This window comes from Neocloeon triangulifer, unplaced genomic scaffold (genome assembly GCF_031216515.1).
Source record: "Neocloeon triangulifer isolate White Clay Creek 2 clone unplaced genomic scaffold, ASM3121651v1 ptg000012l, whole genome shotgun sequence".
NCBI lineage: Eukaryota > Metazoa > Arthropoda > Insecta > Ephemeroptera > Baetidae > Neocloeon > Neocloeon triangulifer.
This window is the reverse complement of record NW_026775554.1, coordinates 7,074,098-7,099,113: the sequence shown is the minus strand read 5'-3', so window position 1 is coordinate 7,099,113 and position 25,016 is coordinate 7,074,098. Positions and strand designations below refer to the sequence as shown.

General features: G+C 39.8%; 3 protein-coding genes across 11 annotated transcripts in view; 2 read left to right on the top strand and 1 right to left on the bottom strand.

The window, feature by feature from the left end:
- The first annotated feature begins 501 nt into the window (after positions 1 to 501).
- On the top strand, positions 502 to 7,659 carry LOC132197965 (transcription factor kayak). Of its 3 annotated transcripts, none has more exons than XM_059621602.1 (4): positions 502 to 660; positions 6,010 to 6,184; positions 6,506 to 6,663; positions 6,993 to 7,659. In XM_059621602.1, exons 1-4 carry the CDS (start codon positions 547 to 549, stop codon positions 7,464 to 7,466), a joined length of 921 nt encoding a protein of 306 aa, XP_059477585.1. In that variant the 5' UTR covers positions 502 to 546; the 3' UTR covers positions 7,467 to 7,659. The 3 variants fall into 3 exon arrangements, with proteins under 3 accessions (XP_059477585.1, XP_059477586.1, XP_059477587.1); XM_059621603.1 differs by lacking the exon at positions 502 to 660 and adding an exon at positions 3,464 to 3,624; XM_059621604.1 differs by lacking the exon at positions 502 to 660 and adding an exon at positions 5,767 to 5,924.
- Positions 7,660 to 7,775: 116 nt separating this feature from the next.
- LOC132197963 (uncharacterized) lies at positions 7,776 to 10,576 on the bottom strand. 4 transcript variants are annotated; one of them, XM_059621599.1, is made up of 8 exons: positions 10,475 to 10,563; positions 9,821 to 10,262; positions 9,453 to 9,765; positions 9,256 to 9,397; positions 9,096 to 9,168; positions 8,727 to 9,041; positions 8,322 to 8,674; positions 7,776 to 8,264 (listed from the first exon to the last, which is right to left on the bottom strand). In XM_059621599.1, coding segments are annotated over exons 1-8 (1,704 nt in total). In that variant the 5' UTR covers positions 10,477 to 10,563; the 3' UTR covers positions 7,776 to 8,200. The 4 variants fall into 4 exon arrangements, with proteins under 4 accessions (XP_059477582.1, XP_059477581.1, XP_059477580.1 ...); XM_059621598.1 differs by having other exon boundaries at positions 7,777 to 8,254; positions 8,324 to 8,674; positions 10,377 to 10,576; XM_059621597.1 differs by having other exon boundaries at positions 7,777 to 8,264; positions 10,377 to 10,575.
- Positions 10,577 to 13,934: 3,358 nt separating this feature from the next.
- The window catches only part of LOC132197700 (uncharacterized), a 45,086-nt gene continuing 34,004 nt past the window's right edge, over positions 13,935 to 25,016 (top strand). For all 4 annotated transcript variants that reach the window (XM_059621167.1, XM_059621170.1, XM_059621171.1 and 1 more), the window contains exon 1: positions 13,935 to 14,134. The gene's annotated coding sequence lies outside the window, so the exon portion shown is untranslated. The remainder of the gene's footprint in view (positions 14,135 to 25,016) is intronic.

Genomic DNA, 25,016 nt, shown 5'->3' with positions numbered 1-25,016 from the left:
ATTAATGCAAAATCAAATTTATAAGGTACACAATAATGTTCTAAAATTGAATAGTTTGAAAATTACAAGAGTGTAAATTCTGTTTAAAATAATTAAGTTATTATTGTTCAAATGAAATCCTTTGAAAAAATTTCAAAGCTTATCCCGCCTTACAAATTAATGAAAATAAAAAATTTTTAATCGGCAAAATTTAATCCAAGTGCAGCAAATAAATTTGTGTCTCAATCAAGTTTGGCGACCGGCGGGTGAGTCATACTCTCGACCGCGATCAATTTGAAGAATTTAGCCCCATGCCCGAGAAGCGAACGGTTCTGAGAACCGCCAGTCGAGATTCTGAGAAAAGTGGAGGCTGCGCTGATCATGGACCACGATCGGCACGTCCCGCTCGGAGTCCCCTTGTTGGGGGCGGGTGAGTCAGCTCTGGTGCGAATTCGGGGCCTCTCGCGCGTCTTCGGTGCGACTCGGTCGGGGTTCCTCGGTGCCTGACGTCAGTCGTTGGAAATAGCAGAGCGGTGACGCAAGCCCTTGGGCTTCCCCGGTTGAGTCATGTTTGAATCCGGCCTGCAGGACAAAATGCCCCCAGGCTTCCTGGCCACTCTGGCCACGGTGGCCTCCGTCGAGATCAAACGAGAGACCATGTCTCCGTCGTCAAACTTCCAGGTTAGTGTCTCAAATAATTCGCAACTATATCTGCCCTGCACACCCAGCACCTGTCACTTTTCGCCCCCACGCCACCCCCTGACGGCCCCCTAGGGCTGTGAATTTTCAACACGCATTTTTTAATTTAGAAAAATTTTCCATTCACATATTCCAAGTTTAAATTTGGCTTTTGGAACCGCGGCCAGCTGGAAATTTTCGTGCAATCCTTTCGGCTGCTGGTGCCCGCCCACCTGTCAAATCGACGCAACCGCAATGAACAAAAATTTTATTTTGGCGAATTAAAATTCTCGCTGAATTTTGTTTTGGAACTTTGGAAAATTTTCTTCAAAGTGCAACAGACGGCCTTTAAAAATTAAATGTCCGCGCGAGGGGTGGATTTTTATTACATTTACCTCCCCCTGGCAGGCGCCCGCCGTCATATCGATCGCCGCACGTGCTTCCACCCCCGAATAATAACAACACGCTGCTCGCTCGCGCGCGACCGCGCCGGGGTCGCGGAAACCCTTCGAGGGCCCCTGAATTTCACCAATTTAATTCGGCAGATTTTAACTTCAATCAAGAAAAAAGTGAAATTTATCAGAAGCCGCTCGGAGAGTTGAAATTTTAGCATGGAGGTAGTGGAAATAATTTCGCTAGGGGTGCGATTCAGGGGGGTGGGTGCCCTTCGCGTGCATTATCGATCCATCGCGTGTTGCCAAACAACAGTGGGGGAGGTCAGCGACGGACGAGCGACCACTTGGCCCACTCTGGCTAGGGGCTGGCGGCTCCCACATCCACCAACTTTTCCTCTCTCTCTTTATTTCACTAGTACAGCACTTTCACTCTTTAGATCCGCGTTCGAACTCAAAGTCGCACACACGGGGTTTTCACATTTCTCAATGCCAAGTCGCGATTCTGGTTATTCTAAACGGCGACAGCAGAGGATCTGAGAGTTAAAAATAATTAATAATAGACCGCGCCGCGATGAGGAAAAGCCAGAGATTGGAATCCAACGCTCCGGATGTTGCTACACTTTTCAAGGTGTTTGGTTCACGATTGTTGAGATAAAGCTCCTCAAAAGACTGCATTCCTTGTGGCAATAGAAAATATTGATAAGGATACGTCAGAATAGTAAAACTTATAATATTTGCAAAATAGTTTGAAATTTAAAATAAATAATTATTATTTTAAATTTAATTCTTTGTTTTTAATGAAACATAAATAATAAACATTTGCAACTTAATATATCTTCAACTCTTTTTTTAATTATATGGCAAATAATGATATTTATTTAAATTAATTTAATGATTATAATTTAATGGTTCTTTTAAAGTGTTTTTGTATAGGGTAGGTGACTTTAAATTAATAATTTCAAATAAAAGAATAAAACTTCCAATATAATTGAATTTCCAATTATATCCTAATAAAATCGATAATAATAACAACACACTTTCCTTGCTATTTGTGGGATTTTATTAAAAGTTTTACTTGGAATTAGCGGTTCAGGGTTCATTGGTCTCTACTCCGAGCCTTGGGGCTCGCACTTATTTGACTTATTTTTAACACTTCAGTCGCAAATTACATGTTTGTTTACAGTACCCAAAAATTCACATCCTCGCCTCAAATTTTGCAGCAAAATGTGAAAAACTTGGGCTAATTTTTCTGCAACGTGACCAACATAAATTGGGAAAAGACCGAGTTTTGTTATAAAATAACAAAATTCTTTGAAGGTAATTTGGATTACATCAATAAATTTATCTTTTTTATTAATAACAATGATAACCGTTTTTTTCACACGTCACCTTTGGAGATTGTATCAAGTTATAATTTGCACATTAATAAGAACTTTGGAATTCACGCGATCCAAAACAAAGCGATGGCCAAAGTCAAATCGATAATGAAGCTTTGATTGACGCTAATTAAAATGATTACGTTTTTGTGATAAAAGAGAAAAAATACAGAGGAGCCTCTAAATCTATCGGTCTTGAATTTGGGTGAAATTCTTTGTGAATACTTTTATGCGACTTTGTGCTGATTTGTGGCCGTATTTAAGGCGATCGTTCTTTTTAATCATGATCAAAGATCCTATTTTTGAAGATTTCGTATAAAGCGCCTAAAATGCACTGATCTATAGACAAATATAATAAAGAATTTTCGGGATTTACTGTAGCCGCTGGAAATTCGGCCAAGACACAAATCACTCAAAAAATAATATCCACCATTTTTATTTATTTAAATGCAATGATAAATATTTGTGGTGAATGATATAGAAAAATAATTTAAATATTTCTTGTAACAAAAACACGTTTGGAAATATTACAGATAATTTAAAGCTATTTTTGCATTTTGTTTAATTTTTTTTCTTTTTAGCAACAACACGGCAAGAACCTGCTTTTCCGACGAACAAAGCATTTCGAAACAAAGCACCGAAATAGCCACAGTCCGATGCCAACAAACGAACTGTAAAAATAACCCTGCAGTGGCATTATGTAATTAGAGCGCAATTGAACCTCGATCAAAAGCCAGACTCGCATTCAAGAAATTAAAGTACCTGCATGTTCTGCTCAATCGAACTCGAGAGACATCAACGAGGGAGAAACCACCCTCGTGACTTCATCCCGCATTGCGGTCCATATTACAAAGAAAAATAGGGGCAAAGCGAAAATCTGTCTCTTTTTTTCCCTCTCGCGGGAGGTGTTGTTTGTTCGTGGAGTCGTGGGCCCGCGGTCGGAGACGGACCGCGCGATTCCAAGTAAAATACCCCCACTGCTGGTTGGGCGGCGATGACGTCACCGCCGTCCTTGGCTAAAACCAGTGTGCTGGTCGGCGACTCGTCAGTCGACTCTTCTCGCTGCCGGGACGTGAAACGCCCGCCCGTTCATGTCGCGTTTAGTGCCCGATTGCTATTCTTCTGCGCCGCTGTTCGAAGACTTCAGCACCATGTATTCGGATTTTTCCTACTCGCCCTCCATTGAGTCCAAGCTGGTGAGTTGCAACCCCCGAGATTTAATTTTTCCTCCTTTTCCACGCTCGGTCGCTCCCAAGTGAAAACAACAGTGACTCATCCTGCCCGCGGCATGGCCGGAAATTCCTCCGCCAGGCAGCAGGTGCATTCCGTTCGCCAATTTAAGTCATTTTTCAAATTCGGTTTTTTAAATTTTTTTCGTACAAGATAAAATTCGTACCGTTTTTACTGTGCGCGTTCACTTGAAATTTGCTGGCTCATTTCGCGGCGGTTGCGACACTCGTCGAGGCAGGCCGGGCACTCCTTTGCAGCGCGGATGACGTCATCCGTGGGGCACCACGGCAGGTGGCCGCGGTCACGTGATCTGTTGATAAGGTGAACTCCACTCGGAGCACCAGTTGTCACTCACTCTTCCTGCGTCGTGTTTGCGTCGTTGCGACTCTGCACGTATTCGAATGTGAAATTTGGCGATTTCGGGCCGTCGCAGCGCCAACTTTTGCCCACGGTAAAGCAAAATGCGTAGTTTTTATCTTAAAAAATTCGTCTCCTCTCTTTTCTCACCTGAACGCGCCAGGAATGACAGATTTTTCACTATCTTAATATCATTGCGCAATTTTATTTCCTCTCTAGAATTTCTCTCTCCAAAGTTCAATTTTTAAAATTTTTGTCATTTTGTTCTCCGATTGACTGGTATATTCTAGATTTGTGTCGACGGAAAACCTATTTGGTTAGCAGGGTGTGGCGCCGCAGGAAAATGTCGTAGCTTTTTGTTTGTTCCCCGCTTGAATTTCCTTCCTTATTTACCATTGTTTGCGTCAATGACAATCCGTGATTGTTTTCGACCCTATCCTGAAATCAAGGCTCAGGTTTGAATTTGTAATCCGATTTTCTAACAATATAAAAGGAGAGGAAAGAACAAGATGTACCGCTAAGTTTAAATGTACATATACAAGAAACTTGAAAACTTATTGCGTCAGTCATGTTAATCGCTTACTTTCTTTCCTCACCTCCTCGTCTCTTTACCTGGATTTCCCCGTGAAGCAACCCGTGGCACAGATCCTTATTGCTTTGAAATCACATCCCTACCCGATTAATTAATGATGAAAACTATTTCAGTTTAATTCAGCTAGGAATTTTGGAAGGCCGTGGGTGTGATATTTCGAAATTTTGCGCGTTATCTAAATTGCGAATGCGTGTCGTTTTCACAAGCGCAGGGTTTGTCAGTGATGAGGGCCAATAAACTTTTATCGACGTGTGAAGTGAAGGCAGGGCAGTGATGACGACAACAGGGAACAGATAAAAAGGGAATGCCGAATTTGATTTAATAAAAAAAATTGCTACTCTCCATTTGGAATAATTTCATAGGGTTGTATTAAAAAATCTATTTAAACTTTTAAAATATGTTTATTTATTAAACTTAAATTTATTTAAATTTATTAATTGTTAAAATTAAACAAAATAACGCCCCATGAAGATGTACTTTTTAAAGAAAAATAACAATGAACCTGCAAATTAATAATAAAAATGAACGCGGAAATGTTTTAAACAGCTTATTTCAAAGTTTTTTTTAATTTTATTTATAAATTAATTGCTATATTATTTTATATGGTATTTCATTAAAAGAACCAAACTATTTTAAAAAGCATTTTTTATACTTAAATTTTTGCTCACTTATATAAATTTAAACATAAAGTTAATATTGTTTCTATACATAATAATATCATATAAATATTTCTTCTGAAAGGTAAACGCAATATTTTTACTTAAAAAATTTATTTATTAGAATATTATACTGTTTTATTATTATTATTATTTTTGTTTGCTTCAAATTTTCAAAGTAACAAACATCAAAGTACACTCATCGCAGTTCATTAGTGCATATGGCAGTAATATAATAGTATTGATGCTGCCTGTTTGCTTCGCGGCAGGGCGTAAATCGCCTCCAATAATTACGCCTCCCGTCGCGGCCCACCAAATCCAAAGTCCAGTGCTGGACAAACGAAAACAAAGTGACTCACTATTGTATTATTTGCTGGTTCCTTCAACTTTGGCCGCCCAACAATGCGTGTGTGTCGGACAACAATGGTGCGCGTGAGTCACAACCAAAGAGTTAGGGGGCAGGGGGGCTGAGTCACTAATTTTCTCGCGGGGCGCGCGCCTCCCCATTGGGCCGCGTGCCAAGGCGAATTTCTAAATCGGGCCTGCTCTCTCAGTTTGCGCGACAAGCGCGAGCGAGCGAGCCGAACGACCCAACTCAACCTAAATGGCCGACCCCCTGCTGGACCTGCTGGCCGCCCCGGCCGACGTGCTCTTCCAGCAGGTGGCCACCCTTATTTTGGCCCATTTTTTTTCTTTCAAAATTTGATTCTTCAGATTTTTTACCTTTGCGTTTTTTATTGTTCCAGTTTGTGGCGCTCGAGGGGCTCAACTCGGGGGTGCCGACCAGGACGACGGCCACCCTGACGCCGACCACCCTGAGAAATATTGAGCAGACTTTCCTGGAGCTGCAACCCCAACACACAAACCACTCTGCCGGCTTTGTGCCCCCGGTGGTTCATCACGCCAACCACACAAGCACAAGTAAGTGGTTTATTTTTGTTTTGCATACGACGTCCTATCAAACGTAGACACCCCTCCACTAAGCCCTTAATTAAAAGACGGTTATTATATAATAATGCAGTTTTCTCAACAAACTGTTTAGAAAATTTCATTTTTTCAAATCTAATTTTTTTTCTTAATCTCAAAGCTAAAAACTTGAATGAAACAAACTTCAGTTAATTTTATGAATTATTTAATAACAATTAATAACTTAAAATTAGTTATAAACGATCAGCTTTTTTCTCCACATTTAAATAAAATGTTTAGCATAATCACTTATGTGTTTATTTTTTCTATTTGCAGTGAATAGTGGTGGTGGCACCGTGTTCGTGAATTCTGAGTTAGCCAAGGGCTGGCAGCAGCCGTCAGCGCCGTCCAGTCCATCCCTCAGCAGCAGCCCAGCTCCAGCCACAACGACCAGAAGGAATGTTGGTGGTAGGCGGCCAGTCAAGGACGACAAGGTGAGCAAAAGTCTCAAGCAGAGCACTCATTTGAGCGCTTGGCCAGCTCCAAAACGCCCCGCTAATTGTCGCTGCCATAAATTTAGCTGAAATTATTATCTGGACCCAAGCTGGTGACTAACTCCCACTAGCAACTTTTTGCAACTCGTTTTAAAGCATATATTATTTGAGCAAGAATTGAAATAATGTTTTTTCAATTTTTTTTTTTTTTTTAATGGCAGTTTTTCTCAATTTAAAAGATTTTATTTTAAAAATTTAATAGCTTTGGAAGCATTTCATCATAATTTTTATTTATTACTTAAATCTAATAAATAATATTATTTTTTCAGTGTACTCCTGAGGAGGAAGCAAGGAGAAGCGTCAGACGAGAGAGAAACAAACTGGCAGCTGCCCGTTGCCGCAAACGAAGACTCGACCACACAAACGAGCTGGTTGAAGAAACAGAAGGTCTCGAAGCAAAGAAACAGGCGATGCAAGCTGAAATCCAGCAACTGCAGCGTGACAAAGAGGAGCTCGAGTTCCTGCTGGAAGCGCACAGACCGTGTTGTCGACTGCAGCAGCAAGACTTGAAAAGACCACCTCCTCGCCTGGTGCCCCGACGACCTTCCACTCTCGCCGTGGCGCCTGCCTTCAAGAACGAAGCCGGCGTCAACATCTGCACCCCCTCCACAGGCCTTAACTTTGACAGTTTGATGGCTGGTGGCACTGGCCTCACACCAGTCGCCACCTGTGCCAGTCAGACCCGAGAAGCTGGAAGCCCCGAGGCCAGTGGCGGGGGCGGACAAAAGCTTGTGGCCCTTTGATGGGGCGAGTGAAACCTACTGCTGAACCAGCAGGTGCTAGTCGGACTTCTTGAGTTCTCCACCTCTTTTTCACTTTTGTAATATTAAGATGATATGATAAAAATATTTTCTAAAGATACGATTGTATAATGGATTATGCAATTGATTGTACTTTTGATACTCAAGTAAATTGAATGCCTAAAAAACCATAAAATTGTTTGTTTCAATTATTAATAAACATGTACTAAAGGAAGAGTTAAATTTCAGCTGCAAATACCCCAGTTATACTAAAGGGAAATTGAGTTTTGTTTGAATTTTTTAATTGTAATTTATTAAAATATTGCAGTAACCTATATTTTATTGAAAGCGAAGAATTAATAAAAACAAGTTCAGGAATTGACTTAAAACTTAAATTGTGAGAAATTCGAGGCTTAATTAAAAAACAATACATAATACTTCAGCTTACAAGTAACCTGGGGCAACAGTGACAACTCAATACAGCAACAATTTCCGCTTGAGGAGCGGGAGTTTTCTAGTTTTGTTAATGTGAACTTAAATTTTCAAAATATAGCCAAAGGATCTCGCGACTAACAAAATGCAAATAAGTTAAGTAAGCAAAAGTAATATAAATCCGTGTTTGCTCATTTTTTTTTATCATTATTTACCTATTTCACATGTGAATTAAAATTTTCTGGAGGCAAAATTAAAATAATATTCTTCCTGCTTGCTGCATTTAGGAGCCTCCACTGTCTTTATTATATATTATTTTCAAGCGATGCCTTTTTACGCTTATTCCTGGATTTCTTTTTGGGATTGGACCTAAATATCATAAAGTCATTAATTTTAGTGAAAAATAAAACCAAAATAATATTATACTTAGTAGGAGACGTCAGAGGGAGGAAGGTGGCAGGCACTCGTTGATTTTGCATACAGAAAGGAGTGACAACATTTGGGTCAATGGCAATACTCAAAACAGAGTTATCCACATCAGGAACATCTTTCTTGTACTCCTCGTCAAGGTTGACTGATGCCTGCCCTGGCAGTGCAGGGCCAAAGACGAGAACTTCAGCTCTCTGCGGTTTAACACGCAAGATGAAATTGCCTTCAGGCAGCTGCATTAATTCCGAAAGCAAAGTGTGGAGGCCACTGAGAGTAGCTGGACAGTTAATGCCCCCTTGGCGGGCTTCACTCGCTACTGTTCTCGAGTCTTTTGGCTCAACTTGGATAACCTATTATGCAAAAAAGTTATAATATATTTTTTTAGGGATAAGGCATATTCACCTCTAAAGTTTTGGCATCCACCCTAGCTCTGAGAAGCATAGCTTCAGGTCTCAATAATGTAGCAACCCAGTCTCGCATTATTTCACTTTGGTTTAATAACTCGGCACCCCATTCAGGTCGGTGCTCCAGTTTTACTCCTAAGTGTACAAACAGTGGTGCTGCTTGGTCTCTTTCCTGGAAGCCATGGCACTGAGATCTGACAAGTAATCTAATGGGGCAGCCTTGTCTTCCCCAAGCACTGTCTGCGTTTCTGGACGTGCGCTCGTGCTCAAGACACCACAGGGAGTATGTATGGTTTCTATTTAATTGGCCAGTCTGGAATGTATTCTTTTACAACTTAATTTCATTTAATGGCAATTTATTAAGTACCTTAGCAGCGGAGTAGTCTTTCAGTTGCTGGGTAAAATCACTTTTATTAACTTGGACGCTCATCTTTGAGAAACTGAAAAATAATTTTTTATAAAAATAAGCATCAACAACAAAATAATAAATTTTTGGGTTTCTCAATAATTGGGTAAAAGATACTTACTCAAAATAACTTTTGTCGAATTTAAAAAATTCTCTTTTAGCAGCTTTTCTTGCAGCCCATCTAATTTTCTTCTGCTCGCTGAGATTGACTGCAGAAAGTGTCCTGTCCAGCACAAGAACACGATGACTTTTCCCGTCCGAACCTACAGAATTCAACAATGATCTCAAAATTCATTTTGTTTTCCCTTCTCACTCTACCTGCAATCTGTTTAACTGTCAGGGGCACATCAACATCTGTCCCAGCTGGATTAACCAAGGCGTAAACAGCACTGGGACATATCAAAACATCTGCAGAATGCTCACTGGCCAATTTTTGAGCCACCGAATCACTGCTTAAAGCAGTACTTCTTTTGCTGACATTAAATTTGACTGGAAGTGTACAGTTAATAGTCCCTTCAAGTTGCCGACAAGCTGCGACTCGGCCTTCCGAGAATAAGTGTTGGACTGGCCTCAGGTGTACGGAACTCCGAGCAGGCTTCTTCATTGGCAGCTCCTTGTGAAGGCTGTACGGCTGGAATAAATTAAAATATTAATTACTTTTTCATCTCAAAATGTACAAGACAAACCTGTTTAAAAATTAGATCTGGCACATATTCTTTCCTGGCTGACAGAAGAGAGGCACCTTGGAGCAGCAAGCCTTTGTGATGTGAAGACGGAATAGTGATCGTTGCTGCCCATTCGTTGAACTCCTTTTGCTCAACCAAAACAAGGCGGTGCAACCTTTGGAACAGTGGCTGGCTCCTTTTGGCTGCCTGAGTTCCATATCGGGCTGCCAAGTAAAATGCTTGATGAGGTGCTGTCAGAGAGCTCTGTCGAGGGAAGACGAATTTGATACTTGACATCTGAGTTGCAGCGTCTGTACTGTCTGTAGGTTTGTTTGTGTTTGGCTCATTAGCTTTTGTATTTTTAGTTGCTATATATGGAGACATTGTCTTGTTATTGGTCAAAGAATCAAAAAAGTTTTTGCAGTCCTCAGATATTGGACTTTGGGTTTCTTGCAACTCATCCCTGAAAAAATTGAAATATATTTATTATAAAAGCTCACTATGTCAATCTGCACAGGCAAAAGTCTTTACATATTATATGTTTCTTATTAAAATGTAGTACTATAATTTAAATTACCATGGGATCGAATCGAAAAATGCGTCAACCATGATTTCAATATTTTCAAGAGCCTTTGTATACGGAGACAATATTAATGCAGTATCATGCACCTTCACATTGATTTAATGCCCGTTCAATGTTTCCACATACATTTTTGGCAGTTTGTTTTGGTTCATCTCGCGTGCTGCTAGCGCTGCTAGAAGCTGCCTGCACCTGCAATACAAAAAAGAGGCGTGTCAGTTCGGCCCTTCCACTGACAAACAGAAATTCAGTATTCAGTCTCTGAAGGCGCGTAAAAGGCGTGCGCTTGTCCTCCATCCCTCAGATTGTGGGTTTATCTCAGGGGACTGCGAGTGAAGGGTTGTTCTTTCCTGAAGTTGGCCGAACCTATGATAAAAGTATTAATCAAAACAAGGTCTATTTTTTAACAAGGACTGGCGCTACCCGCGCGAGACCTAGAGCTTTAGTAAAATTTCCGACTTTTTAAATAGGAATCAAAAAGTCCTCTGTAGACCTATGATTAAAGTATTTATCAAAACAAGGTCTATTTTTTAACAAGGACTGGCGCTACCCGCGCGAGACCTAGAGCTTTAGTAAAATTTCCGACTTTTTAAATAGGAATCAAAAAGTCCTCTGTAGACCTATGATTAAAGTATTTATCAAAACAAGGACTATTTTTTAACAAGGACTGGCGCTACCCGCGCGAGACCTAGAGCTTTAGTAAAATTTCCGACTTTTTAAATAGGAATCAAAAAGTCCTCTGTAGACCTATGATTAAAGTATTTATCAAAACAAGGACTATTTTTTAACAAGGACTGGCGCTACCCGCGCGAGACCTAGAGCTTTAGTAAAATTTCCGACTTTTTAAATAGGAATCAAAAAGTCCTCTGTAGACCTATGATTAAAGTATTTATCAAAACAAGGTCTATTTTTTAACAAGGACTGGCGCTACCCGCGCGAGACCTAGAGCTTTAGTAAAATTTCCGACTTTTTAAATAGGAATCAAAAAGTCCTCTGTAGACCTATGATTAAAGTATTTATCAAAACAAGGACTATTTTTTAACAAGGACTGGCGCTACCCGCGCGAGACCTAGAGCTTTAGTAAAATTTCCGACTTTTTAAATAGGAATCAAAAAGTCCTCTGTAGACCTATGATTAAAGTATTTATCAAAACAAGGACTATTTTTTAACAAGGACTGGCGCTACCCGCGCGAGACCTAGAGCTTTAGTAAAATTTCCGACTTTTTAAATAGGAATCAAAAAGTCCTCTGTAGACCTATGATTAAAGTATTTATCAAAACAAGGACTATTTTTTAACAAGGACTGGCGCTACCCGCGCGAGACCTAGAGCTTTAGTAAAATTTCCGACTTTTTAAATAGGAATCAAAAAGTCCTCTGTAGACCTATGATTAAAGTATTTATCAAAACAAGGACTATTTTTTAACAAGGACTGGCGCTACCCGCGCGAGACCTAGAGCTTTAGTAAAATTTCCGACTTTTTAAATAGGAATCAAAAAGTCCTCTGTAGACCTATGATTAAAGTATTTATCAAAACAAGGACTATTTTTTAACAAGGACTGGCGCTACCCGCGCGAGACCTAGAGCTTTAGTAAAATTTCCGACTTTTTAAATAGGAATCAAAAAGTCCTCTGTAGACCTATGATTAAAGTATTTATCAAAACAAGGTCTATTTTTTAACAAGGACTGGCGCTACCCGCGCGAGACCTAGAGCTTTAGTAAAATTTCCGACTTTTTAAATAGGAATCAAAAAGTCCTCTGTAGACCTATGATTAAAGTATTTATCAAAACAAGGACTATTTTTTAACAAGGACTGGCGCTACCCGCGCGAGACCTAAAGCTTTAGTAAAATTTCCGACTTTTTAAATAGGAATCAAAAAGTCCTCTGTAGACCTATGATTAAAGTATTTATCAAAACAAGGACTATTTTTTAACAAGGACTGGCGCTACCCGCGCGAGACCTAGAGCTTTAGTAAAATTTCCGACTTTTTAAATAGGAATCAAAAAGTCCTCTGTAGACCTATGATTAAAGTATTTATCAAAACAAGGTCTATTTTTTAACAAGGACTGGCGCTACCCGCGCGAGACCTAGAGCTTTAGTAAAATTTCCGACTTTTTAAATAGGAATCAAAAAGTCCTCTGTAGACCTATGATTAAAGTATTTATCAAAACAAGGACTATTTTTTAACAAGGACTGGCGCTACCCGCGCGAGACCTAGAGCTTTAGTAAAATTTTCGACTTTTTATTGGAATCAAGAAATACTCTTAAGATTTACGATCTACGATTAATGCATTCTGAGAATTTAATACCCAAAGAAACCACTCGAAACGGGAAATAATTAAATTTTAGTTTTAAAACTTTTGACTTATCGCCTTTTGCGTGGAATTACGTTCCGAGACGCGAGATACTGAGACAAAACCAGTGTATAGAAGTTAGAAAATTCCTGTTGTCATAATAAAAAATAATATTTGGGGGCAAAAATTTCTCAAAATTTATATTCTTTAAAACCACCCCCAATCAGTCCGCATGTTTTTGTGCTGGTCAGCTGTTTTGGCTATTGAAGCCTCATCAGCAGCACTTTGCCTCTAGCAAATCAAATTACACCCGCAAATGTGCTCTGCTATGTCTTTGAGAAGATATTTCTTTGCTCGGCGCACAGATACGACTGCTTCCTGCTTTTCAGCAACCTGCAGAGGGCCCTGAACGTAATTTATTTTTAATTTTCATTTCATAACATTTTTTGTAAGACATATATTGATCTGACTTAAAACTTCATTTAAATTATAAAAATCAATTGAGAGGGGATCAGCAATAGTTTTATGAGTGGCGACAAAAAACGGCGACAAACGCGCGTGTGTCGGTCGTTGACCTCTGGCACATTCGCCTGCGTGCACCCTTCTTATTGCCAATGTTGGCAAAATGCCCACTTTTCCAAGCAGAAAGACAGGCTCAGAGAGCGTGGCAGTTTGCCGGAAATTGAAGACGCGATAGACTGGAGAACTTGAACTATGTTTATTTTTGGCAGGCTGGTGGTGCAATTTTCTAGACGGCGAAAAAAATTTCCAAAAAAAGGGAAAATAACAATGAAGAATTTTAAGGAATACTATGTTTATTAAAATTTTATATTGAATTTCTATTATATTATTACTGTAGAAAAATTTGAGGGACAAATATTTGTAAAGTTTTTCGCTGAGAATATTTGAAAAGGCAACACAAAACGTTACGTTTTCAAATTTGAATGGTATAATTTTTTGTTCTTGAGAATTATTACTTTATTGAATATTGCAATAATTTTAATTTTGATGCAATGTACATTAATATTTAATACATTTTCAAATTAATAAGAAATATTTAAACTTTCAGCGCACTAAAAATGGAATGAATTTAAATAAAAATTTATAATTTTCTCGTGAAATTTCTGTGGACATGGGCCTGGGAGAGGTCGGTGCGCAGAGCGCACCATCTATGAAAATAGGCGGGAAAGTGGGCAAGGGTTGCGTTAGCGGCGGGCAGGGCGTGCGGCGAGCGCAGCCGGGGCGAGCAGCCACCCGCCGCCGAGGCAACACACACGCCGCGTATCCTCACTGGCCGAAAGTCGTTCGCGCGGGGTTCGGTGCTCCTTGATTTGCTCCGGCCGGGCTTGCTTACTCGGCTGCCTCTATGGAGGGTGGCTTTAAGGTGCGTCGCGACACCCGGGACTAATGGCGAACGCACCACCGACCTCTTGATGCCCCTTCTCGTCCACGGCCAGCAGCAGGTGAGTTCAAAGTCCGCAGCCGGCCGGGCTGCAAAAGGTGCGCGCCACTGGCCCGGCTGGCCAAAAAAAGGTTAAGCCGCAGCAACAAGTTAAAATGTCGAGGGTTGCTTTTCGCACCTCGGGGCTGCTTTTTCCTCCAAAGGTGCGAGATCATTCGCTGCCCCCGATCAGAATAGTGCGAAAGTGATCGAGGGTGCATATCGGGCGGACGCAAGCGCAGGCGGCCTTTTTTAGTCCGGCCGCTCTCTCTGTACCTTTCGCATTTGCCCCGGCATTCGGCGGTGACCTTTAGGCGAACGTCGGCCCACGCCGCCACCACCCTTTCCCACACGCGTCCGGCTTAATGAAATCTCTTGTTTCGCAACACGTTTTCTTCCCCCAGACAGTTCCATTTGCAATTACAAATTTTCTTTGCCGAGCGAAAGAAAGACGTTAATAAAAATAAAATTCATCGGAGTTGTATTTTTACTGATGCTTTTTCGCTGAAATTACACAAAATCTGCAGCAACTGTGGATATAAATGCTTTTTATTTCAGAAAATACAATTAAAAAACTGGTTAATTGTTACAATATCTCCTTCCAGTAAAAAAAGCTCACCAACAAGTCAAAATATTTTTAAAAGATTCATTTATTTTAACAAAAAAATCATTCTCCTTTTTATTGAATTTAGGATTCAATTACAATAATTTCTGTATTACACTTTCAATATCACTTTTTATTTTTCTGGAATTGAACATATTTAATTTAAATGAAAGTACATCAATTGAAATATAAAAGATTTTGTGCAGACTGGTAATAATTTTATTAAGGGTTAACAGATACACAAAGATGAAACGCAGCCGCTGTCGTGTAGTTTTCCTTCTACGCCACAACACACGTCGGCAACACACATTTTTGCCAAGATAAATTTATAAACAAGGGGGTATAGCGAGCGTGAGAGAGCGAGATCGATTTGCCGGCGTCCGAAGGAAGGCCTGCCAGCATCGGTAAATCTCCACCCTTTCTGCTTTTTCTCGAAAATAATAAAACGTGAGAGCTAAACGAACGTTCTCTCGCTAGCGCAATTGTTGCTCGCTCCATCCGATTAATGAGTTCCAAGGGCGACAACACACATCTCGCTTTCTTGGCTGCGTTTCAAGCGACGAGCTGCTCAATGATTCATTGGAGTAGGGCGCAGCTTTCTTTTTTAATTACCGCGCGCCTTTGACAACGTGCGATCGAGAATTCCGAGCGAGACAATGGCGAGCAGGTGACACTCGGAGGGTTCTTTAATGACTGACTCTAAATTTACAAGGGTTCGATTTGGAAGTGGCGCTATTTTCGGGCAAACAGATGCACCGCTTCTTGGCACCAAAAGACGTTGACAAATGGTTATTCAAGAATCTTGCGATGATTTTTTTCTCCATAATATCTCGGCAACACAATTTGACAATCTTTCACCCGGCCATTTGTACATGAGCCAGAATGTTGCATACAATTTTAAACGTTATTAATCATTTTTGACTTGGTGAAGATTCACTTTTTTCTTTTCTTGAAAATTCAGACAACGTAATTTATGAAAGATATTTTTTTACAGTATATGAATGGTTAAAAATTTTCTGAAAATAACAATACCAGAGCAATACTATAATTCCTTTTCTCCAAATTTAAATAATAAAAAACGTAACACAGTTCTTTTTGAAGGATTATTTAAAGTTTCTAAAAATATTTCAAAAAACATGTTTATATAAATTATTTGGTAGTTCTTCTAACAGTGATCAAAATGAAAAATTCCATTTTAACTTTTGCTTGCAGATAGGCACAATAACAAGAAGTTGCTCCTTTTTTCTATCAAAATAAAATAAGTGAAAAATAACTAACTGAATATTGGGGATAAAAACGCAGACATTGTTGATGATTTTGTCTGCGGGCGGGAAACAGTAATTGAGGTCTACGAGAGCACGGCCCTTGTTTACGCAGATATGGTTGCTCTTGCAATCTGGGCAGGTGTCTTAATTAATTAATATGCGCACACACCATATCTCAGCCTTGAATCTTTAGCGAAAACACAATTAGTCGTCCGACGAAGTTTACACGCAAAAAAATCAATTTGCATTTTAATGGGGTGTATGGCATCACAACGAGCTAGGGTTGCTTAGTATGCAGAAGCCGAAGGACCAAAGCAGTCTCCAAGGAATACGTACCCTGCGTAATGATTAAAGCGGACCCGTTTTCACCCCTTCTATTTCAAATTCCTGGCCGCCTATAAAAATTTCGCCAAGACGCAGCTGGTGTTCAAATTGTTCAATTTCATGTGCGCGCGAATTTTCCTCCAGTTTTCCGGGTGGCGTGGAAAGGCACGTCGGTCTCAACAGGCTGGTGCATGAATTTGCCATTAGCCTCGCACCTCTGCTGAACAAGACGCACGATCAACTTATGATGAGCTCTTTTCCTCCCCTAATGAGCTGCTTTTTCCAAGCTCTATTATTATTTATGAACAATTTAAACTAAATTTTGTTTCGCAATCAGTCCGCTTTCATTCAGAAAGAGAAAATCTTCTTTATAATTTTTTCTGCTTGAAGTTTTCCTCCTGCAGAAAAAAAATTTTAAGCAGCGGCTCGAGTATGTATAGCATTTTCGCATCCCACTGGAGGGTGCTGTAAAATTTGACCTGTCATCTCCGAGATTTATGGGTCATCCCCCCAAGAGGAGTCGTAAACCTGCTCAAAATTTCACCATCCAATTTAACAAGTACATACTGTTTCTTTGACGCCTTATAATAATATCACAGTTTTAGGAAATGCTTCATCAAAATAACTGTGCGTGTAAAATGGCCATTTAGCTCTTTCAAATAATCTAGAGATTTGCTCACAACCCCCGTTATTTCGTGAAAATCAGCTTTTTATTAAATCTCCGACGCTTGTGCCGCGCATTATCCACCTATCTGTCTGCCACACATCAAGTGGATTAGAACAATATATCGCATGTGGAGGTTCCCTTTTTTTATTCACGACACGAAAGCATCAAACGCCTATCATGACATGCAACCCACGATTTGTAATCGAATTTAATAGTGTCCTATGCTGAAGTTGAGAACAATTAGAGGAAAGCTGTTTAATTTTAATGAAAGAAAATGAAATTTTTAAGTGAATATCTAATCTGTTCACGTAAATTTCAATCAGTTAATTGTGTGCATTAGTTTAACTTTAGAAATGATTGATCTCGTTTAATATGTCTGACTAACAATGTGAGTCGTTTTTGCAAAGAGCTTGCTAGGAGCAAACGCGCTGCATTTTCATCGCACCTCCAGCTCTCCCGCTAATTAAATTACTGTTCCACGACAACTACTAATTGATTCAGCGCGCGGAAACAAAAGTAGGCCACACGAGCTGCAAGAGAGAACCATTGTCGTCTGCTCAAAATAATGCTCCGAGGCTGGGTTTGCAGATAATGCCTGTAGGCGGATAATCTCATAAACAAAGGTGCCCAGCATCAAGTGGGGCCAACTTATTGGGCAAGTTATGTCCTGTAAATATATATTTATCTCTAAACGGAGAACCAGGGCTAATCTGATGGCACACCGTAGTCTTGGCGTGGAACACGGAGAACGCCATTCCAGAGGGAAGCAGATTGAGGAGGCCGGGGGCGGAAAAGAAAAAGCACTTCGTGTCCAGCAGGGGGCAGTGCGAGATTAACATTATTAGAAATAGTTTGTTAATAGCTTCATTTTTTTAATTAAATAAATACATGCAATGCATTTCAACTTATAATTAATCTTATTATTAAAACTTTTAATTGTTTAATTTCTTGTTACATCACATTGTTAACAATAAATTTTTGAAAACAATTTATATGGAAAAGGAATTGTTGTAAAAAACGGCACCGCCACTAGCAAGAAACTATGTTATGAAAATATTTAAGATAAATTTTGTCTAAAGCCAATTTTTGTATTCTTTTAATGCTTTGAAATATTTCTATCTATCTATTTTATATAGAAAAAATCATTTAACTTCAGACAGTGAAATATTGTTTCTTAAGAGCTCAATTTTGACACTGACGCAAGTATATACAAGCAAAATTTTTGGGACAACCCTTCTTATTGTTAGCTGAATGAAAAATGACTGCGAGAGCAAAACCATATAGAATCTGTGGCTGAAACCGCTTTCTTTCAGTCTTCCCTTTTGCTCAGGACAGGCAACTCAATCCTCTTCAAACACATACGCTCGGGTCCGATAAGCGCAAATGCATCTGGGCGGAACGGTAGAGTGTGTGTCAGGCCCAACTCAAGACCAGGCGTAATTTGTGTTTCACTGGAAAGCAACGAATTATCTATCGGCGGCCCATTAACCCGACGACGGTCTGTCCGGCCGGCACTAATTGCCGGAGCATAGAAATCGGTAGGGAAAAGGTGCAGTGAATTCGTCCTGCCTGCCAGTCGCCGGGGTGAATGGATTTAGGGCAAATACGCAACCATTATTCGACTGCGATTAATCAAGCTGAGCCACTCCCTGTCGCAATTTGTGCATTAATTATTTCTCCCGGGCCGCTTCAGATGATTATTCTTTCTTGCTGGTGATTTTTCTTCATTTGCGAGCGGCAGTTGCGGCTTAATTTTGGGTCATTTTCCCGCGCGGCGTTACGCGATATGGCTCTTGTGAGTGTAATTATTTATGATTCACGACGACGCAGAGCTCTGGGACAGCAAAACTCGCTCTAATAAAATTAGCAAATTGCGATTATGTTTGGCAATTAGCTGGAGTTTCCTAAAGATATATTTTTGCCCACCAATTTTGATGGGGCGAACACAAATAAAATTCAGTTACTGAAGGATTATGAGGTTATAAAAAATTGGATTTGTAAAAAAAAATTAGCGGAGAAATAAATTAGAGTTTTTTAAAACAAATCTAAATTTTCTTATTTTAATTTTTCGACAAAAATTTGTTAAAAGATAATTATTTGGTTTTAGATAAAACTGGATAAAACAATTATAATATCTACCTCAAATAATAAATACATTTGTTACTAAACTGTTGCAAAAATACACCAAAATACACTGAAAATAGTTTTTCGTTCCTTGTCATATAAAATAAAATCCATATTGAAACGTGTAAACGCAGAAATTCAATTGGCGTGGATGAGCGTCTCTGGCACACGTTCCTGAGAGATGCAAATCACTTCTTGCTCAATTCACAGGAGGGACACACATTTTCATTCCTCTCGAGCTGCGGCTGGGAAACTTCTCAAGCACATGCATTTTGCACGGCAATTTCTTTGCTTGTCCTTGAAAGTGGAGCTAAGGCAGGTGCCTCAGCTGGTGGTGCGTGCTCCTGGTTATTTATGTTGACCATCACTTAATGGGTGCAAGGGGAGGAGTGTGCTCAGCATTTCCTTGGGACGAGACATAAACGACGCGCAGTTGTAAACGGCGCGACCAGAAAAGGCTTTTACGTCGTAATAATGTGCTTACAAAAAGATTAAATGTGGGCATGAAAAGCCAGGCGATGTGACCGACCAAGTGAACTACCAAACCAATTTTGCCATTTGCGTTCACAACAGCCTTCGCGTGTGATTACGCCCTATTATTAATATTGTTAATTGTTATTATTTTGTACTTACGTTGGAGTTGTAATTACATGCTGGCCAGCAGATTGTCTTCTTTTAAAAAGTAAAAGTGCTTGTCTGGGGTAGAAAGAAATACTTGCTTGTGAACACTAACAATAATTAGCGCCATGTGTAATGACTGCTATTAGCAAATGAATAAAAGGCTTATTTCATTTCAAAAGCTTATGAATTAGGGGTTGCAACCCGCAACCAAAGCTAGTAGAGCAGTGATTTTCTGTATTATGCAGAATAAAGTTGCTCATCTTCACCTTGGAAGCCGGATTTTATTTAATCAAAAAGTGAATACCTCGAGTGCCAAAAGGTTCCACAACAACAACTGAAAGAACCTCTAGAAACTAAAATCATATTCAATCAAAAGAGCAGAACGAGCTTAAAAAAGATTTGGTTTTTAAATAATTTTAGCCCAACTGCATTTGTGCTATCCATGGCTAAATCGGGTCGCGGAGATGTTGATCAGCTGCGGGTGAAAGTTTGTGCTGGAGTTATTTGGCATACTATGAAATTAGCGAGTCACAGATTTTGAGCCAAATCAAGATTCTTGAACATGCATCGCCTAGCGAAACAATCCTGCCGGATGCACAGCCCTGAGCGCAATTAAATTCTCATTAAAAAACTTTGCTCGCAAATGACATTATCAATTCTGAAAGTCGTTAAGTTGCACCCGAACGTGCGCCGCTCGGGACAAAAGGGAGAAACTTTTGGTGTCTCCGCTTTTTGCACCCTTTTTCCCACCGACCGCGTGCAAGCAGCTTTTGAATATTTCATTTCTCATTTTTATATCGCGAGAGCATCTGGAGAGCTGCTCACGGAATTTCCACGGAATTTAATAATATTTGTCTTTGGCGCGTTTGAGAGCAGAGCAGCGAAAAATGAAAACAAATTCGCAGTGCGCCTCTGAATTGTTTCGACTTACGGTTGCTGACACAAACTTCAAAGCAATCGCGACGTCTTTGATGAAAAGGGAGGTTTATTGTCTCTTGTGTTGCATGCAGCCCGGAACAAAAGCGGTTTTATGCTCCGTTTTAACAGTAACAAGCGCATATATGTGACGCCGCCAGAAGAAAAACACACAAGATCTGCATTCAAGATCTTTATTGAAAATACCTACCCGCATCAGCTGGAGCTTTTTCTGGCAGCTTCATACAAGGACGGCACACAATGAAAGATACTCCGCCAAAATAATAGGAAAAAAATTGCGTCTCTTACTATGACGCAGAAGGAAAATTCAGTTAACCTCTGTCAAAGTCAACAGATTTTTACGTCTGTTACGAACAAAACTCTTTGAATAATGCATTAAATAAAATTTAATAGCATTTTTTTGAGAATATAATTAAGCAGTAATTTAATTAGAGAGGAAATGGGGAATGGTACAAGGCGTAATTTATTTTTTTAGTCTGATCTTTTGACCCAAATAGACATTTATTGAATTGAATTGAATTGAATTTATAATGATAACAAAATTTATATTTAGACTCGAATACAGACTTGTATAATTTTTAAATTATTATAAACTTCCTATTGTGTCAATTCCAAACTTTTATCCATCGCAGCTTGATTATGATTGAGATGATGTAGTTTCTCAAGTGATGGTGATACATTATAGATACCGTGGTATATGATGCACTTTTGCCTCCGAGAGTTGTGTTGCTTTTACTCCAGGGGCTAAAAGCGCCAAACACGATACAGGATATGGAAGGGCACTCGCGCAATCGATTGATGTCGGCTTCATTTGGCGTGGATCAAGATATAAATCGTTCTCGCTCGGAAAGAACCCCTTGAGATGCTAAATGCTGCGTGGCCGTTCTAATAAATCAATCATGCGAGATAAACTGCCTCCGCGATGAATTGCCGTCTGGCTGGCACAAGTTGGCATCATGCAAATTTATTTTAAACCCCTTTTAGTCGCCGACGCGCAGGTCGAACCGTGTGTAATTGCAACCGGCAAATTAAAACCGTGAATAAGTCAAGGGTTGCGAAACAAGGCTCTCTCGAGATTGATCGGTTGACCTTTGCTCAACGCGTCTAACTCCGAGGGTTCTAGAAATTAAATCCGCTGCTTAAGTCGTCCTGGCACAGATTTATGGCTTTCAATGGAAATTTTAATATAAATTAAATGTGAAACAAAATTATTTAAAGTTAATCACAAAATGAACTAAAATTACAATAAAAACTAGTAAAAAAAATTATATTTTTATTTTTATAATTACTAATTAGGTTGAAGAAATCAAAATTTCAATAAATGGCTTTCATATGACAAAATTTGAACAAGTGAAGACAAAAACTATTTGAAACAAATTTTCTTATTGAATTGAGAGAAACAAAAGAAATGTTCTGATTTGTAATCACTTTATATCCAAGACAAAAGACAACCTCGAATAATCCTCTAAATATGTACACCCTTACTTAAACCATAACATTCTGGTCAACCAGCGGCACCTGGTAGAATTATTGTCACGCAGGTGAGGCTAATTTAATTTAATTAAACGTGCCCAGTCCATAAATGGCCGGGCGGCCCGAAACTGCTGCGAAAGCCGGGGCGGGAAATTAGCCATCAATTAAGTTTATAATCCCGGTCGCAGGTGCACGGAGCGCCTGCTTTTAGCAACTTTGACGACTTTGCCCCGGACGCAGAACCGTTTCCGCCAGGTGAGGCCTCGCTGAGAATTCGTCAACGTAAAAGGCTGCGAAAGTGGAGCGAAAGAAGTGTGGCGTCGGTGTGTGCTTGCTCGTGTGTGCACAAACATAAAAGTTGGCGGACGAGTTATGCAACTAGCAGCACACGTGCGCCGCAATCGTTGCATACCCAGCGCCTGCCGTGCAATGGAATTCTGCACATTTAAACACGCAATATTATTTGCTCACGTGCAGCCAAGTGGAAAATCATACGAGTCGGCGTTAAAATTTTGATGAGTGAGCTTCGTTGATGCAACTAATCAATAGCGATAAAACTTTACACAGAGTGGGAAAAATTCAGAAAAATTTATAACTCATTAAAAACAAGTTTTATGGACAATTCTATGTTAGGAAATAGAAACGGAATATTTGTAGAATTTATTAATAAAATAATTTAAAATTAATCGAGAAGAATTAAATGTATTGAAATTTTGTTTTTGTAAAAAAATAGCCAATTTTATTTTTCCTCTTTAAGGTTATCGTTCACTTGCCTTCAATTGTAGAATAAGAAAAGAGCATCAATGTCCCCATTATGTAAGAGCGCTCTCAAGCCAAATAACATTCTCATAAAAAGCCTGAGGACATTCTTCAAGCAGATGAAAAGTCATTGGCTGCTTGCAAGGCCGTCAAGGTCTTTGAACTCGATTTGTTCAATCGAGGGCCTCCTGCAGGAGCGAGTGGATCGCGGTCTAATTCACCCTGCGACGCCGCCGGCCATTTTTCTCCGCGCGAAAAGAGACGTCGTCGCACCCCCTGAGAATTGTTTCCACTCGCCTCAAGTATGTAGAGACCGTTATCTTCACACAAAAGGACACAAAAGCAGCCGACAGAAATTTAATATGTCGTGCCACTCACACACACATCCACGAGTTCTGCACTCGCGGACGGATACATAGAGCCGCACACACAGAGAGAGATGGTATCGATTTTCATAACGGCTCCATATCAGGCCTTCGTTTCATTGTGCTCGCCGCGCCGCAACCGACGACTCGATGGGAAATTTAATTTATTTTCACACTCTGTCTATCTCGCGTGCAAACGGACGCCAATGGTGTTATACACACCCTACAGTATTGTACTAAAATGTTTTTCCGCCGAGCGAATATATATTTGCGCTGAAACGACTATAAAATTGATGGCTTTGCTTTTATGCGCGCGCCTTTTGCGTCAGTGCATGGTAAAAAAAAAATGCTCTTTGTAATCTGTGCCTTGATAGGAGGGATTATTTGCTCTGTCCGGTTTGTTCGAGTGCAAGCCAGCCGGCCGCGTGTTTATTCTCGCACCAACTGATTTATGGTGCTTGTGCGAAAAAAGCACGTTTAATTTTTACTGGTGAAAAATTCTGACTTTCCTCATTGCTCAAAGTTTCAACAAGTGCTCAACTTCGTTTTATGCCAACAAGTTTTTGCAGGTTCAAATGTATGTAATTTGACTCCTGAATAACGTAACGGAACAAAGGTTGAGAAGTTATCTTAATTTTAATTGGAGGGAAAAATACTTGTTGAGTTTAGCTGTACCTAAAAAAAATCAGCAATTTGATCGGGAAATATCAGTGAAGCTATTAAAAACTTCTATCTTATTTTTACATAGTGTGTACCAAATTTATCAGGAATTAATACAAAAGCGTTTGTTCGGTTATAATTTTAACATTACTTATTAATGTTTAAATAAATAACATAAATCATCAATTTTAATGACAGTAAAATATAAAATACAAAATCAATGCGTTTAGTTTACTCAAGCTAAGTAACATATATTTTCAATTACTTTTTAATAATCAATTTTTATTCTCATCACAATCCATCGGCTAAAAATTCAAGCAAATTTAATTTTTTCTTTTTTTTTAAGTGAAGAAAATGAACTTCCTGAAGTCTGTTAAAACAACAAAAATCACAAGAACGCGGCCACCGCGCTCAACACACACTTTGGAGATAATAAATGTGGAAGTCGTCTGAGGAAAAATATAATATTATTCCTATTTATTAGCGTTGATCCTTGCAGATTCCCTATGGTGACACAAATTGTGGGGTCACATGCACGATAAAGGAACTCAATCAATTTCCGGTTCTCTGAGCAGGGTTCGTCCTTGCGGTGGATAATCTCGTGAAAAGTGATTGGACTCGAGCATTATGTGACACTTCTTGCAAATAATATGGCAAAAAATGGAGCAAGGCTTCTTTGCTTCTCTATTTTTCTCCTGCAAGAAAGGAAGCAATATTTTGCAATGATCTGCCTCTCCATGCACGTGACGTCGCCTTTCGCAGAATGTGATTACGACTGGAGTCGCATGCAAATATTTATAGGTCGGATGCAAATGAAGGAAGCAGCTGATGCTGACTATGAGTGGCTCGGATTCGCACATGCACGAAAAACAAACAAGCAGCTCCAGGCAAATTTTTTCCTTGTGTTATCAGCGAGCTGCTGGTGGAGAGTGGGGCTAAAAGGGTTAAGCGGCAAAGGGCGGTGGCAGCCGGAATTTATGCATTTTACGCCTGCTTAATAATGGGGCTACATTCTCTGTTTCGCGCGTGACGCCAAAATTATTTTTGTGCGAGCAGCGCAATCTCGTCGCGCTTTCTAAACAAATAAACCACTTCCGCCATGCTTT